General features: G+C 34.9%; 1 protein-coding gene across 1 annotated transcript in view; it reads right to left on the bottom strand.

Annotated features, from left to right (window-relative positions):
- Positions 1 to 17500, bottom strand: part of LOC144964190 (putative peptidylglycine alpha-hydroxylating monooxygenase 1) — a 60563-nt gene that overhangs the window by 27381 nt on the left and 15682 nt on the right. The window contains exons 2-3 of the mRNA XM_078898168.1: positions 15626 to 15788; positions 2413 to 2467 (exon numbers count right to left, since the gene is read on the bottom strand). Coding sequence (XP_078754294.1) covers positions 2413 to 2467; positions 15626 to 15781 — 211 coding nt within the window. The 5' untranslated portion in view covers positions 15782 to 15788. The remainder of the gene's footprint in view (positions 1 to 2412; positions 2468 to 15625; positions 15789 to 17500) is intronic.

Raw genomic sequence — 17500 nt, 5'->3', positions numbered from 1 at the left:
GTGTCGCTCAATCTCAAGTTGATATCAGTGCTGCTGGATTCCATGTTGTAGACGTAATCCAAACACGTACTTAATTATGAATAGATAGATCGAAGTTGACGTCATTCCGGCCTTTGTTATTGTTTTTTTTTTTTTGTTTGTTTTTTTTTTTGCCATCCGCGTTTATGAGTAATTCTCACTAAACTGTATTAACCAGACTATAAACGTTCATGGTTGCACACCGTTTTGTGTGTTGGTCCATTATACTTCCGGATGGCAATGTTGTGAGCTTCTTAGCCAAGCGCATACTATCTATATGTGTATTATAGTAATATAGCTATAAACCGTGTTTTGATTGTTACAAAAAATGGAATTCAATTACAAAAGTTTTAAGTCAATGCGAATTCTTTTTCTTTTCTTGATTAATTCAAATATCCAGCCTTAATCTTCAAATCAAATCAAAAATTAATATGAAGACATGATCAGCTCCAAGAAATCTCAGAAGACATTTAAGATTTCTTGTTATGAAAACAAAATATTAAACAAATAGATTCTGTTCCTAGCAAAAAGGTAAAAAAAAACGCACACACAAAATATTTTGATTTAATTTTAAGAGGTTCTCTTTTCAAACAATTGTATAACCCTGATATGAGTTAGGTTGTCATTATGGGGTCCAATTAATACAAGATTTTTACAAAAATAATATAAACAGATGAGAAAGGAATTAATTTTTCGTTTGTTTACGCTTAACGAAGCTTGCAACGGGAAGAAGAGAAGATTTAATTGAGGTCATTCAGAATTAATGAGAGATTAAAAAGATATTGTTGTGTTTATGTCAACCACATCATTATTCCTTACACAATGATAAACTTGTTTTGGTTTGTGTGTGACGTAGCCAGAAAACTCTCATCAATAGCATTATTAAATTTTTATTTTTACATTCCTATCGTATCGTATCGTTTAAGAGCTAATAGGTTTAAATGCTCTATGTCACTTTTATGCATAAATACAATTTATCAATTATAATCAGTATTCAATTTCAATTAATTGATAACATGAGAATTAAATATCTAATAAATAATTAGGTGTCATATTCAATATTCGTATTATAATTTACTCTATTTACATTCCTTTTGGCATGCCCGACTTGTACATTCGAGAGTTTCAAATAATTGTTATACAAAATACAATAATATCCAATGTCATGTTACATTAATCGCTTAAAGTTATACGATATCTACTATTCGAATCTTTTAAATATAAAAAGAAAGAGCCAGCTGGCTGATTATAAAATGGTTAAAATATATTATAATATGATAAAGAATGAATGATAATTGAAAAAAAAATGTTTTGTGTCCCGCCATTTCAATACAATATAATATGAAAGGGTAACGAGGAAAAAAAAATAAAATCATTGAAAGTCAAAGGTATCAGAATAAGAAAATTCATCTTGATTAAGTATAGTGCTGTTAATTAATAAAAGCATTTAATGCTGATGAAAAAAGCTGATATAGGGTTTTAATTAAATTGACAGTGTAAGGTCCCTTTCGACAATATAACAGATTGAGGATTGGACCACATTTACATGGAATATTTTCAAATAAATCAAACTCATTAGGCTTCTCGATGTCAAGTCTCAACACGATATTGTTACTAGAATTTTATAGAGATCTATGAATTTTGATAGTATGCTATTTCCCTATTTTCTGGATGTAAATTACTTGCTATAGACAAGCGTCCTATCCAAAGGGTAAAATTCAATTGTAATTTGTCTTATTTATTCGCATATGCCTTGACAAAAGTATAATTTTAGACTACCTAATAAATTTTGTCTTTTCAGTGCCCTGTAATGACCTAAATGTTTCGCAAACGAGGTAAAATTCTTAAAAACAAAGAAAACAATCCTTGATATGGAATAATTGAAGTACACAAAGGCGTGTCGCTTTATATCAGAACGGAAAATTACTTAAAGTTTGTGATATTCTAAACGATTTTAAAAGAATTCTACACAACAATAGGTTAAACTAATGTGTCTGTGACTTCTAGGTTCGTTTTTATTGTCTTGATAAATGACGACAACGTTCGCAAAATTCAAATCTTCTAGAACTCTAATTAGCGATAGAAAATCATTTTTATTATTGACAGGAAGGCTCAATGATATATTTTTAAAGCAAAAAGTTCTCTATCAAGAACATTTTAATATCTTTAGCATTTTTAGGCTGAAATTTCAGACTGTTCCATGGTTAAATAATAATACATGACATTTATAACGCGCATTTTCATCACTGGGTGATGCTCAATGCGCGAAACAATAATACAGTGACATTATTATACAAATAGACAAACGATAAAATTTCAATAATATGCATGTAAAGAATACTAAATTCACAAAGAAATAATAAACTTATACAACTAATAACGAATTTCACTCACTCAAATAACGATGTGCCTCGTTAACTTCGGATGCATAGCATAGGTAGGTATCGGGCTGCAAAAGAGGGACAATAAAAAGTAAGGAATAGCGATTCACATAATATGAGCTTTCACATCCCTTTTTTTCTTCATAAACGTCCTGTCACTCATTCTTCTTCTTCTTCTTCTTCTTCTTCTTCTTCTTCTTCTTCTTCCTCTTCTTCTACTTCTTCTTCTTCTTCCTCTTCTTCTTCTACTTCTTCTTTTTCTTCTTCTTCTTCTTCTTCTTCTTCTTCTTCTTCTTCTTCTTCTTCTTCTTCTTCTTTCTTCTTCTTCTTCTTCTTCTTCTTCTTCTTCTTCTTCTTCTTCTTCTTCTTCTTCTTCTTCTTCTTCTTCTTCTTCTTCTTCTTCTTCTTCTCTACTACTACTACTACTAAATACTACTACTACTACTACTACTACTACTACTACTACTACTATTACTATTGCTACGACTATACTACTACTACTACTACTACTACTACTACTACTACTACTACTACTACTACTACTATTACTACTACTACTACTACTACTACTACTACTACTGCTGCTGCTGCTGCTGCTGCTGCAACTCTTACTACTACTATTACTACTACAACTACATCTTCTCCTCCTCCTCATCCTCCTCCTCCTCCTCCTCCTCCTCCTCCTCCTCTCCTTGTCACAGTAAAGGTTGTTCACAATTATCTTATTAAATTTTATTTTATTAAGAACTGAATTCATCTCACTCCAGTTATATTTCAGTAGGCTTAGATAAACTTTACCTTCTAATATTAGATCGTCTTTCCTTTTATAGCCTTCCCTCGAATTAATTTCTAATTAGTGAATACTTTTCGTTCTACATTCTGTCACGTAGCCACTTATTATAAAAGCTGATAGGTCTAACACTCTACACTCACTTCTCTTCACAATCTATGCCGGACGGCCAGTCGTTCTATTCCTTCTATATACTGGAAGATTTTTATCTTTTGGGACTTTGTAGATATTATATCTACACCATTAAGACGCCGGAGCTTTTAACTTTGATTGTATAATCTTCAAGGATCAAACCCGAGCCCGCTGTCAAGGATTACATATTAACCCCTTACCAATTGCCTGGAAGTGGAATTTTACGAGTCCGATCCTGTTATCAGAGGAATAGATCATCCAAGCCCATCAACTGTCTGGAAACGTAAACTTACGAACCTGACATATTATCATAAGTTACGTAAAATATTCATATCTCTACTTGTAACTGCCACGATCACTGTTTATCTCTTTTAATTAAATTTCATCATTATTTTTATTTCATTGTAAACAAATCGTTAATTGTTTTTCATTTATAGTAACTAGTAAATTCTGGGGCCTCATTCTACATATATCTTTATGCATAGTCGAGTAGCTCTTTACTCACTTGAGACCATGACATTTTGGAGGGGACACATATAAAGAATTGAATTTATTTAGTTACTTATATCTATTTCATCTAACTTTAAAGTTTAAATTGTAAAACTCTTAGTTGCCCCACTTGATCATATTTTAATTGAACTCCCTATTTACAGGATTTTTTTTTTTTCTTTTTCATTTATTCATTTAAATGGAACAGCAATTTATCCATTCATTCTTTCATTCAAATTGAATAGCATTTTATTGATTCATTCCTTCATTCATTTATTCATTTATAAATTATTCATTCATTCATTGTTCATTCATTTATTCATTCATCCATTCATTCGTTTATTCACTCATTTATCCAATCATTCATACATTTATTCCTCCCTTCATTCTTTCATTCATACATTATCCATTCATTCATTCATCTATTCACTCAGTTTTTCATTCATTCATTCATTCCTTGTCCACTTTGTTATTACATCACTCATTTCATTTTGTTGTTTGCCTCATTCATGAATTGTTTTCAATATGTTTACATTCCATAACGATTCATTCACCTGTCATCCAATCACGCAGTGTTGTGAACACATTTTGTAACTATTGTAAATCGTACGATATTTTATTGTTTTGTATTTCAGACATCACTGTTAAACACTCTTCAATGCCTAATTACAATTGTTGAACAACCATTGAACAAGAGAGAGGTCCCAGCCACGAACTGAGTTGGTAAATATATCCTTCATTATTCTCTTTTACATGAGTTGGGCATCACATAGTAACTATAGACATCGTGATTTGTTTTGCATAGTGATTTGTTTTAAATGCATTTTTGGCATATTACTGTTACCGAAAACCACTTATATATATTATGTTCTGAAAAGTGAGTCTTTAAAAACTAAATAATAATAAAAGGAGTCTACTAGCCGTTGTGTTATATTTAGTGATAGATAACTTGGGATTATTTTGGCATCCTATTATTGTTATCACACTCTAGTATATTAGCATCATTGCGAATAATTGTACACAAACTAACGACGAGTCACACACATTGGTGATACATTTTTCGTAGTAACATAGTTTAGAGTACACGCGATTGACACATTGTTATTGACACAAGCCATAATAACTCCGCATTGTATTGACACATTGCTTTATAAGATATAACGATAAAAGGCATCAAATTCAACATACATAATAAGTTGAAATAAGAGAGAGAGATTTCTAAAAATAGAACAGTTCATTCCAGCAAGTGTAAATAAATAAAACAGTCAGTAACAGTATCCTGTCAATATAATATATATAAAATATCGTAACTAATTTATTGCAACATGGAAGCATATAAAAGATACTCAAGTCTCGCAAAGGACTTAGAAATACCCCAGGAAAGAATATTTTCATGGTGCGAAGAGAAAGTAAAAGAAGAAAAAGAACATGAAGAAAGAATTCGTAGAGAAGAAAATGAAGAAAGAATTCGTAAAGAAGAAAAAGAACACGAAGAAAGAATTCGTAGAGAAGAAAAAGAACACGAAGAAAGAATTCGTAGAGAAGAAAATGAAGAAAGAATACGTAGAGAAGAACGAGAAGAAAGAGTCCAAGAAAGGGAACTAAAAAGACAAATAGCTTTAGCAGAAGAAGAAACCAAAAGGACCCAAATGATGCTGGAAATTGAAAAAACAAAAACCGGTCATGAAAGAAAACATAATAATAGTGATGAATTTTTCGTGAAACTTCCACGCATGCCAACATACGATGAACGCTCAGACTGTTTAGAATCCTTCTTACACCGATTCGAAGTTCAGGCTAAAGGTTATCGTTGGCCAGAAAGCAAATGGGCCACAGCCTTGATTAACTGCTTATCTGGAGAACCGCTAAAAGTTTTCTATACCTTAACAACTGAAGATGCAGATGACTATGGTAAAATTAAAGACGCTCTACTAAAAAGATTTAGATTAACAGAAGATGGTTACCAGGAAAGGTTTCACACTGCAAAACCGGAAAGTGGAGAAGACTTTAATACATTCGTGAACCGAATTACTCAATTTCTAAATCGGTGGCTTGAGTTGGCAAACGTAAAACAAGACGACTTTGCAGGCCTTTACTATCTCACGCTGAAGAATCGAATCTATCAAGCTTGCAACCCAGATTTAGTCGCATTCTTTAAAGAGAGAAAGCCAGAAAACTTGGACAAATTAAAAATCTACGCAGAAAACTTTAACAGCGCACATCCATTGACACCCCTTAGCAGAACATTGAAGGAACCATACTACGCTGCCGCTGCTCAGAGTCCATGTACACCTAAAGTTCAATACTCAAATAGAACGAGCCGATCAATCACTCGGAACACGCAAGTGAAACAAGATGATCATAGTAACAAACCATGGAACAAACAGTTCAATAGAGACCATAGCCGACCCTATCAAAACAAAACAAGAAATAGCACTGACAATAATACTGAGTATAAGAAAACCAACAAACCTATAATTAAATGTCAATATTGTGGAATGAAAGGCCACACAGCAGACAAATGTTACAAAATCGTGGGATATCCAAAAGAAACTGCAAATGCATCACTCCAAACAAGTGTAAACAATCAGACACGAGTAAAGTCAGGAGAAAATATAAATGCGTGAAAGGTATGTCACTTTTAACACAAACTCACAAATCAGGATCGCTATTTTTTTGTGAAGGCAAAGCTAATGGAACTGATTGCAAAATATTGAGAGACACAGGATGCAGTACAGTAGGAATAAAAGCATCTTTGATCAATGACGAAGACAAAACTGGAAAAACGGTACAATGCATCACATTCAGTGGCACAGTCGAAACCTTTGAAACAGCTAATGTGTACATAGAAACCCATACTATACAGGAATAGTGGAATGCTGTATACTTCCCAACCCCGTCGCTGATGTTATTGTTGGCAATATAAAAGGTCTTAAAGACAACCCAACAGATGTAAAAGAATGGTCATTAACCCAAGAAACAGCTTGTCTAGCAGAAACAAGAAAGATGACTAAGACAACGGGAAGAAGCCAATGACTATTTCTCTTGAACCACAACAATTTGACAGGAACACGTTCATCGAAGAACAGAAAAAGGACCCGACTTTAACATCATATTTCAATATCGCAAACAAAGGGACGAAATCAAAAGTTGAATACATCATTGAAAAAGATATTCTGTTCAGGTTACATAGGAAAAGAAACAAAATAGCTAAACAACTGGTCACACCGAGTATTTACAGAAACAAAATCCTTGGAATAGCGCACGATTCAATAACTTCTGGACATCTTGGGAGCTCTTCCACATTGAAGAGAATATCCGAGAATTTCACATGGCCTGGAATTACTAAAGACGTCCGAGAATATGTGAAATCTTGTGACACATGCCAAAGAAGAGTCACAAAAGGCAGAATACCGAGATTGCCATTAGAGATAACCCCAGTTATTGAAAAAGTTTTTCAAAAAGTTGCAATTGACATTATAGGCCCTTTAACAAAATCAGATAGAAACCATACACACATACTAACACTAGTCGATTACGCAACCAGGTGGCCAGAAGCGATAGCATTGAAATCAACTACATCGGATCACATAGCTGAAAATTTGATGACAATTTTTACTAGAATAGACATACCAAATGAGATGCTGTCGGACAATGGACCCCAATTTACATCACATATGATGCATGAAACCATGAAACTCATGGGAATCCAACACTCATTCACAACTCCCTACCTACCCCCAAGCAAATGGTCTTTGTGAAAGATTTAATGGCACTCTAAAGAATATGTTAAGAAAAGTGTCAGCAGAAAAACCAGATGATTGGGACAGATACTTGCCAGCAATCCTATTTGCATATAGAGAAATACCCCAAGAATCTACAGGCTACTCCCCATTTGAGTTGATGTATGGACGATCACCTCGCGGCCCGATCAATATAGTAGCCGACATTTGTAAAGGGAATGAGGAGGACAATAACGAAATTATGTTTGCTTACGAATATGTAAGAAACCTGAAAGACAGAATAGAGGACACATGTAAGCTAGCACAGGAATCCGTCACTAAAAAAGCAGAGAAATACAAGGAATACTCCGATCGAAAAAGCAAGTCAAGAAAATTTGAGATTGGTGACAAAGTACTAATACTCTTACCCGATGACTCGAGTAAACTTTTAGCTACATGGAAAGGACCATTCAAGGTATTAGCAGTACGATCTGGTGTTAATTACGAGATTCAAATTAACAACACAACAAAGACATTCCATGCAAACATGCTAAAAAAATATTTCGATAGAGACAGATTATCACAACCAATATTTAACCATGTTGAAGCTGCAAATGTAGGATTAATCATCGAAACTCACAGCGATGATGTCGAACTACAACACACCCCACAACACGGTAACTCTAAAAATAGTACAATTAATGACGTCACAATCAATCCTCAACTAAACGAATGTCAGAAACGAGAAATCAGGCATTATTAGAAAAGTACCAGTCAGTCTTTACAGACGCACCCGGACATACAACATTAGTGGAACACGACATAAAGTTAACCACATCTACCCCTATCAACGTGAAAAACTATCCTATTCCATTTCACGCACGAGAACAAGTTGAAAAGGAAGTTAAGGATATGCTAGATACAGGAATAGTTAGATATTCTTCAAGCCCATACTCATCACCAATAGTAGTAGTGAAAAAGAAAGACGGATCGATAAGGCTATGTATCGACTTTCGCAAATTAAATGAAGCAACAGTGTTTGATGCCGAACCAATACCAAATCAAGAGAATTTATTTGCTGCCTTATCTCAAGCAAAATACATGACAAAATGTGATCTTTCTAGAGGATACTGGCAGATTCCACTGAAAGAATCATGTAAGAAATACACAGCATTTCAATCACCATTAGGATTGTTAGAATTTAACTATATGCCATTTGGATTATCGACAGCCGCATCGACATTCCAAAGAATGGTGCGTATGTTATTAAAAGACATCCCGTCTACACTCTCATACTTCGACGACGCATGTATTTTCTCAAACTCATGGACTGATCACATGACAACCTTAGAATTAGTGCTTGAAGCATTAAAACGTAATTCTTTAACAACAAAACCGTCAAAAACAAGCATTGCATTTTACGAAATTGATTTTCTCGGTCATACCGTTGGTCATGGGACACAGACACCCGAGACAGAAAAACAAACAAAAATCGCACAATTGCAACCACCTAAGACAAAAAAAGAAGTACGCAAAGTACTTGGGCTCCTAAATTTTTACAGGAAATACATTTACAACTTCGCGCACATCGCGCCACCGCTAACAAATCTGACAAAGAATGGGTCACCGAACAAAATTGTTTGGACAGAAGCGTGTCAGAATAGCTTCAACCAATTAAAGGCATTACTCTGTTCAGAACCAATTCTTAAATTACCCGACATGTCAAAAGAATTTGTTGTAAGAACTGACGCGTCTGATAAGGGCATCGCAGGTGTACTATTACAGGAGCATGAGGGAACTCTAATGCCTTGCTTATATGCAAGCAGAAAATTATTGGACAGAGAATCACGATACTCTGTAATAGAGCGTGAAGGACTGGCCATCGTCTTTGCTTTAAAGACATTCAGCAGATATCTACTGCTAAAAGAGTTTGTGGTCGAAACGGACCATAAACCACTCACGTACATAAGAAATAACAAAATGAATAATAGTAGAGTACTAAGGTGGAGTCTATTTTTGCAAAATTACACTTTCAGTATCTCTCACATACCAGGCTGTGAAAATATTCACGCCGACCTACTTTCTCGATTAGTGTAATGACGTGAGAAGGGTATAACTTAACCTCCCATGCATACTGTTAGTTACCTCGAAAATTATGCCAAATCAGAACGCACAATTTCGATAATTTTATTTGTAAACATGATGACCCAACTTAATGTAACATTGAGTATTGTTTGGATATATATATGCCATACCCATTCATGATTTGGGAAATCTTCTCTTTATCTATTATTGTTATGAATTTTCACTCATTTATGATTAATAATTGAAATGTCAATATTCCATTTACATTTTCATTCATTTCATATCATCGACTTAAATCATGCTTCATTGCCATCACTATTGTTTATCACAATGATTTGTAATCACAATCTTTCATTGTTATTGTCACCCATTCATATACCTACGTTAATATAAACATTTCCATGTCTCGTTAACAAATAATTTAATTGTAGCACAAATCATAACAATGGATTAATGCTAGAGTATCATGATAGTAAATTTACTTCCGTTTGTAAAATCTATCTTTCCCATAATGGTTAAAGAGTATATTTTAAACGTGGGTGGGGGGTGTCACAGTAAAGGTTGTTCACAATTATCTTATTAAATTTTATTTTATTAAGAACTGAATTCATCTCACTCCAGTTATATTTCAGTAGGCTTAGATAAACTTTACCTTCTAATATTAGATCGTCTTTCCTTTTATAGCCTTCCCTCGAATTAATTTCTAATTAGTGAATACTTTTCGTTCTACATTCTGTCACGTAGCCACTTATTATAAAAGCTGATAGGTCTAACACTCTACACTCACTTCTCTTCACAATCTATGCCGGACGGCCAGTCGTTCTATTCCTTCTATATACTGGAAGATTTTTATCTTTTGGGACTTTGTAGATATTATATCTACACCATTAAGACGCCGGAGCTTTTAACTTTGATTGTATAATCTTCAAGGATCAAACCCGAGCCCGCTGTCAAGGATTACATATTAACCCCTTACCAATTGCCCGGAAGTGGAATTTTACGAGTCCGATCCTGTTATCAGAGGAATAGATCATCCAAGCCCATCAACTGTCTGGAAACGTAAACTTACGAACCTGACATATTATCATAAGTTACGTAAAATATTCATATCTCTACTTGTAACTGCCACGATCACTGTTTATCTCTTTTAATTAAATTTCATCATTATTTTTATTTCATTGTAAACAAATCGTTAATTGTTTTTCATTTATAGTAACTAGTAAATTCTGGGGCCTCATTCTACATATATCTTTATGCATAGTCGAGTAGCTCTTTACTCACTTGAGACCATGACACTCCTCCTCCTCCTCCTCCTCCTCCTCCTCCTCCTCCTCAAACTCATCTTCCTAATCACCAGTATTTTCTACCTCCTTCTCCTCTACTTATCCTTCTTCTTCTTTTCCTTCTTCGTCTTCTTCTTCTTCTTCTTCTTCTTCTTCTTCTTCTTCTTCTTCTTCTTCTTCTTCTTCTTCTTCTTCTTCTTCTTCTTCTTCTTCTTCTTCTTCTCATCCTCCTCCTCCTCCTCCTCCTCCTCTTCCTCCTCCTCCTCCTCCTCCTCCTCCTCCTCCTCCTCCTTCTTCTTCTTCTTCTTCTTCTTCTTCTTCTTCTTCTTCTTCTCTTCTTCTTCTTCTTCTTTTTCTTCTTTATTGTCTACTTCTCCTTCTTCTTCATCTTCTCCTTTTTTCTACCACTCGCACTACTACTACTACTACTACTACTACTACTACTACTACTACTACTACTACTACTACTACTACTACTAGTAGTAGTAGTAGTAGTAGTAGTAGTAGTAGTAGTAGAAGTTGTTGTTGTTGCTGTTGTTGTTGTTGTTGTTGTTGTTCCTGGTGCTGCTGTTGATGGTGTTGTGTTCATTTTACACCTGGAGAGAATGTGAATAAAGGGCATTTTCCAAAGACTCAATTATGCGCCGCAAGGAGCGGGACTTGAACCCTAATGGTTCCGGACAGAAGGTGAGTGTCAAACCACTACATAGCCGGAATTATCATTGCTTAACGAGCCACTAACACAAGAAACCACGAAAGCGCCCCATTGAAAACAAGTGTGAGGACCAATTTCTGAATTTCTAGCTTTTCGTGAACGTCAACACGTCCTCTGTTAGAAATCGATTTCTGTTAGCGTTGATGTTGACCTTATTCCAAGAAGAGAGCGTTTTGTCCCGGTTCTAAAAGCGTATCTGTCAACAATGTGAGAGCATAATATTCTCCCAGATGATTGAAACCATCACATTTATATAACGGATTTTATATTATGAATCGTAACAGACTGAAACGATAATTTGTTCTCATTTCTAAATACTGACCCAATGCAATAGCTCATCTACTTCTATTTCTCTTCTCAATCTTCTCCATCTCCTCCTCCTCTTCCTCCTCCTCCTCCTCCCCCTCCTCCTCCTTCTAGTGCTGTTCTTTGTCAGAGCATCCCTGTGTTAAATCTAGATTAAATGAATTTCCAACTTACACTTGTATAGAAAAATGGGGAGGAGATTGAGATAATCTTGTCTAAGATTAGACCATATCATTATAATATTATGAAGCTTTTAATACACTTTCTTCTCTTCTTATGTTACAACAATGAATATAGCGCCTATCCACGTTAAAATAACATTCTAAACACTTTACGATTCTTTTTTTATTTTTACTCTTCTAGTGATGAACTATGGTAGCTTTAACATATAAGACGAGACCATAGTGTCCCATTCAAAACAAGTGTTAGGACCAATTTCAGTATTTCTAGCGTTTTGTGAACGTCAACACTTGTAAAATGCAAGTAGAAATTTCAAACAAAGAGAATACTGATTTATACAAAGAGGAAATGCATATATGATATTGGATTCTATTACTGATAGGACGTGGAAAATATGTGCAACACGCCATTCCAGGGGACATACTGTCAATGTGCCTAATCGTCGGCTCGAATCCAAGGACCTTGTTTATGTCCTGTTGTTTGTCCAAGACTGTATTCTTTCTGTTTGCTGCGCCATTACGACTAGATATAAAACGAAAGCGCTTTTATCTTAAGGTTAGTGGTTTAGTTACAATGCCGATGATTTATTAACCTTTATCAAAGCTGGTGGAACGAATCTAATGCTCCAGGCTGACTAATTGATTCTAGAGACTGGCAACGTTCTACGTTCTACCTTCCATAGAAAATTACACTGTAAAAATTCCGCAGGATTAATTCATCGTTTGTGAAGTGACAGCCGCTGAAATATTAATAAGAGAGCAGATCTGACATTTGTGTCTACTAAAGAGGCATTTCTATGAAATGTTAATTCGGCAATATAGTTAATGGTGTCTTTTTGTGCAATGAATATTAGATCCAGGCCACAAAGAAGAACAGCTCACACTCTGGATGTCAAGGGATTTGGTGGAACTGGAGGCAATGACTTTTTTAAGTTAATACCTTTTATTGTGCTCCTTCAAATAATATTCGTGTCACATCGTTTATTTATTTATGCTCCCAGCAGGCTGAATGAACTTTACATGATTCATAGAATAAAAGATCCCTTCCCTACCCGCATTTCCCCCATTTTTAAAGCGCCAAATTGTATGGGCTGTTTTATACTCCGCTCAATTTGGAACTCCTGAATTACATATCGAACGCTTCTTTTTGTTTACTTTCCAAGATTTTTTTCTACAGAGAGGAACCTCCACATTTCTCTATCGTCGATCTGGAATTTAGTAATATATTTGTTTTTATTGGGGATTTTTAGTTGGCTGAAGAAGGGTTTTGAACCAGAAACGTTCTGTGTTTGGTATTTTGCTCTTTTTTTAAGCTGTAATATTCATTTTTTAAAATTACGTTTTACAGTCCACAGCTTCTAGCAGCTTAGTATCATTTTTTACTATGACGCATTGATAAGTTGGATTATTAATGTTGTCATTGCACTGGGGTGCCTAATTTGATATGATTTTGAATAAAAATGTTCGAGATTTGAAAAAATACGTGAGTTTTTGTACAGCTCGGATTCTGTGTAATGTGCTCAAAGCACTTTACAAGGCTTTCCAGGGCAATAGCACCACAGCACTCAACATGCAGGATGAGATATAACACCTACAAACAGTGTTGCGAACGATTATAATGCCCCGTTTCATTTTGGCAACAAAAGTTTTCTCCAAATTTCGATCGATTAAGAGAACCCCCGACTTGCTATATAAAAAAAAGATCAAACGCTTCCTGTCTAAAATATTTTGACAAGTTCGGGGTCATCTGCTTGACTGCTCGAAAACTTTCGAGAGAAAGCAATATACGAGAGCTTAAAGAGAACTGTTCATGGGGCCTCTAACGCCTGGGACAGGCCCGCCTTCGTCCAGACGTGGAACTTGTTGGTGACGACAAAAACGACAAATTGAAAGTGATCTTTGATATTTTGTTTTGCTTAGCCAGGCTGTTGAGTTCAATATTGTTTTAGCTTGTGTTTATTGATAGTTTGCGTAATCTTCAAAGTCTGTTAGATAGAATTTAATCAGAATTACCGCCCAACTGACGATAGACACTTCGAAAGCTTGTGCCAAATTTAAGTTATCTATTCTTTTTTTTAAAATAGCATTATGGTTTAATACTGTTCCGTACAGCCCATGTTAAAGTTTGCCAACGAACACAGAATTACTGGCAAATCTAAAAATTGTAAAATATTTGATACAGATTGATACAAGAGTAACTTGCAAACTAATGCAACCACCCAGTGACAAAGTGGTTATTTAGAATATCTCTTAGTGATAATGATCGGTCCTTAATTTGAATTTGGCCTTGAGAATTGCCATCTGGCCACCATGTTGCCATATTCATTTGTGCGCATCTTCAGACTTTATCGGGCCATATAAACGCTGGGGCAAAGTGTGGGGATTTGCAAGCAGGGTCTGTCCATTGGCGGCAGGGGCAAAGCGTGGGGATTTGCCCGCATGATCTACCCCCAATCTCCAACGACTTGCCTCGCACAAATCTTTTGAGATTGAACCGGCAAGGAGAAACCGCCGATGGAACGATCATTCCCTGGCTTTCCACGACACAGTAATGGGCCATCATCATCATCATCATCATCATCATCATCATCATCATCATCATCCCATCACATCGCTGTCATCATCATCTGCAGCAGCAACAGCATCGTTCATCATCATCATCATCTTCCAATCATCATCATCATCATATCATCATCATCATCATCATCATCATCATCATCATCATCAATTCATTGTCCCCGTTGTATTCATAATCATTATTACCACCATCATCATCTTCATGATTATTTGTTTAGTTAAAATAAAATCATGTTTTCTTCACTGCTGCACAGTAATGTTTGTTATTACTTGATTGATCAGGTTTAATCAGAAGCCAATTATTATCTCCATGTGTGGTCGTGTATGCTTGTGTATATAATATTATCATTCTATTTTATATTGGCATGGAAGTGAAACAAAGTGAATTTACGTTTTTTGACAATTAAAATCTATTATTATTATTATTATTATTATTATTATTATTATTATTATTATTATTATTATTATTATTATTATTAATATTGTTATTATATTATTCATATTATTATATTTTTTATTATATTATTATTATTAATATCATTATTATTATTATTTTTATTTATTATTATTATTATTAATATATATATTATTATATATTATTCATTATTATATCTATTATTTATTATCAATATTGTTGATATTATCATTATCACTCATTATCATCGTCATCATCTATTTCATATTGATTATTATATAATATTATTATAATATATATTATTATTAATTTAACTCATCACATCCACCCAATCATCGATAACATTAATAATGCTTTTCTCATAACAATTTACTGGTCTGTTTAAATACTCATGTGTCAACTCCCGGATGTTCTCGTCTCTGTATTTCAGTCTCGGATATTATCATAAATGCATATAGACCCATCTTGTATCAATGAGCAATCGTCATTTTTTAAAAATACCGAATACGAATCGTTACTTATAATTTCATTACCTGCTGGGGTTGGACATTTGGCATCAACAAGTTAATCGACGATGGTGTTTCTGATGCCGATGACGAAGATGATGATGACGATGAAGGCGCTGCCAGAACCACAGCAGCCACTGCTACGATGGTGGTGATGACGGCTCCATACAACACACCACACATGTCAGATCTGAAATGAATAAATGAAAGGATTTACTTCATCCTGTGAAGTGAGATAAATCGATGGGTTTCAAACAAAACAAACGTATCGACGTTGTGTTTCTGTGGTCTAGTAGCAGGTTCCTGATTCGAGTCCCGTCTTGAGGCGGCGCAAAGTTGAGTCCTTAGAAAAGGCTCTTTACGCACGTTCTCTCACCACGCTCAGGTGGTAATGATGATCATGAATACTACGGGGATTGATGATGATGATGATGATGATGATGATGATGATGATGATGATGATGATGATGATGATGATGATGATGATTGTCTTAAAACCGTGTTATGGCACATTACATGCGTCATGTCTCGGCCTACATGTTTAGTGTTGCTGTTGGCTTCGGACCCTTTGTAGAACGCTTTGAGCACGTTTAGAGGCTATTTCCTATATAAAAGCTCCGGTTTGTATGTGTGTGTGGGGGGGGTATGTTTGTTTATTGATTTGATTTGGGTTTTTTTATATTTTATTGGGTTTGGGGGGGGGGTGTTTTTACTTGTTTTGTTTGGGTTTTTTTTTTTTTTTTTTTTTTTTTTTTCCTTTTTTGTTGGATTTTTCTTGTTGATCTTTCATAGGTTTGTTTGTTTGAGTTTCTTTTTGTTGGGTTTTTTCTGTTTGGATTTTGTTTGTTTTGTTTTATTGCATTTATCGTGGGTGGACCTACCACCGACTTCTATCTCATTAAATCCCAATAAAAACGAGTGGCACAATTGCTGGTGACACGAATAGCGCGAGCTTTTTTTTTTTTTTTTAAGCTGATTGTTTGTCACAAGGACCTCTTAGCTTGGAAATGAGTTAATCGGATTCCATTGATATAATGCTAGGCCTTGACAACTGATGATTGCCATTTGATAAATGACAAGAATATAAGGATTGAGAAGGAGAGTTGGTTCAAAGACTAAAACTAAACCTGCTTAACCAGCCAACTGCCGTACTCTGGAAAAAAAACAACATAATTTTAAAATTTGGCCAGAAAATAATCGTCCTTCAAATATAGATCGACTTAAATAACTCTCATCTTGGGGAAAACTCTCAAACCTGGGACACACATTAAGAAAACCAACGGACAATAACATAAGGACAGCCCTGCAATGAAATCCACCCGGAAAGAGAAAAGAAGGAAGATCAAAATCAACCTGAAGGAGAGACCTTCTGGTAGAGCTGGAGAGGTTTGGGATGCGCAGACAGGAGATGGCCAATGACAGAGTAAGAGGATGGAACAGTTTCATCGCTGGTCCATACCCACTGTGGGATGAGGACTGCAGAAGAACACGGCAGTTAACTGGTTCAAAACTTTCGACATGATACAATACATTTTAAAAGAATAGCAGTGAAACACATAGTAAACTTTACCAAAGTGTACATTATGTTTCTTTCGCAACATTAGAAGAAATTGAGGCCGTCAGATTTGTTTGCTTAAATTATTTGTATTTGTTTTGTTTTTGTTTTTGTTTTTTGTTTTTTGTTGGGTTTTTTTTTGGGGAGGGGGGGGGTTTGTTTGTTTTTTGTTTTGTTTTTTGTTTTGTTTTTTTTTTTTGTTTTTTTTTTTGGTTATATGTTTGTTGTTGTTGTTGTTGTTGTTGTTGTTTTTGTTGGGGTTTTTTCTTGTTTATTTTGACTTGTCTATGTTGTTGTTATTATTGTTTTTGGTTGTTGTTTGTTTTTGTTTAGCGTTTTTTTTTCGT

Source organism: Berghia stephanieae, chromosome 2 (assembly GCF_034508935.2).
Source record: "Berghia stephanieae isolate SIO BIC M18660-M18661 chromosome 2, UCSD_Bste_1.3, whole genome shotgun sequence".
Taxonomy (NCBI): Eukaryota; Metazoa; Mollusca; class Gastropoda; order Nudibranchia; family Aeolidiidae; genus Berghia; species Berghia stephanieae.
This window is presented reverse-complemented; position numbering and strand designations above follow the sequence as displayed.